Source organism: Quercus suber, unplaced genomic scaffold (assembly GCF_002906115.3).
Source record: "Quercus suber isolate HL8 unplaced genomic scaffold, Cork oak 2.0 scaffold_89, whole genome shotgun sequence".
NCBI classification, from domain to species: domain Eukaryota; kingdom Viridiplantae; phylum Streptophyta; class Magnoliopsida; order Fagales; family Fagaceae; genus Quercus; species Quercus suber.
The window spans coordinates 594,160-595,035 of NW_027069554.1; the positions used below are offsets into that span (position 1 = coordinate 594,160).

General features: G+C 42.5%; 1 protein-coding gene across 1 annotated transcript; it reads right to left on the bottom strand.

The window, feature by feature from the left end:
* Positions 1 to 354: 354 nt before the first annotated feature.
* On the bottom strand, positions 355 to 876 carry LOC111992260 (uncharacterized). The gene has a single exon (XM_024024128.2). The coding sequence runs from the start codon at positions 874 to 876 to the stop codon at positions 355 to 357; it is 522 nt and encodes a 173-aa protein (XP_023879896.2).

An 876-nucleotide genomic window follows, 5' to 3' on the forward strand; every position in this document is an offset into this window, starting at 1 on the left:
AGCATTGGACAACTCGAAAGACATTACTATCCACTCATACAACCCCTCCTTTGTCTTAAAAGCTATCTTCCACTCATCTCCAGGTTGGATCCGAATCTGATGATACCCACTCTTGAAATCCAGCTTGGTGTAACACTTGGACCCACTCAACATATCAAACATGTCATCTAGTCGGGGAATAGGAAATCGATACCTGACTGTGATCTTGTTGATGGCTCGACTATCTACACACATACGCCAGCTCCCATCCTTCTTTGGTGTTAACAATGTCGATACTGCACATGGACTCATACTCTCCCTGATCTGCCCCTTGTTCAAAAGCTTATCCACCTGCCCCTGTAGAATCTGACCCTCTTAAGGATTCATCCTGTAATGTGGTAGATTTGGTAGACTAGCTCCCGAAGCTAAATCAATGCAATGCTGGATGTCACGCAGTGGTGGTAAACCTGCAGGCAGCTCTTCTGGAAAAAGCTCTTCAAACTCCTTGGTCAATGGTTGAATCGCCTCAGGTATCTTAGCAACCTTCTTTAGCTCACCATCTGTCACTACTATAGCATATACCTGTTTCAACTCCTTACAATCCCTGTCAAACTCATCTTCATTGTTCACTATGAGGAGTGCTCGCTTCCCCTCCACTTTAGGAGCTTTGGGTCTACTGCCTTCCTTAATAGGACCAAGGACAATTTTTCTGCCATTCTTAAAAAACACATACACATTATCCTTACACTTATGAGTAGCATCTACATCATACTGCCAAGGTCTACCCAGTATTAAATGACATGCATCCATTTCAACAACATCACAAACTACTTCATCTACATAATATTTACCCATAGAAAAAGTAACACGACATTGTTGAGTAACAAGAGTTTCCAT

Bases quoted from the DNA above. Each gene is read 5' to 3' on its own strand.
- LOC111992260 (XM_024024128.2), bottom strand. From the start codon at position 876: ATGGAAACTCTTGTTACTCAACAATGTCGTGTTACTTTTTCTATGGGT.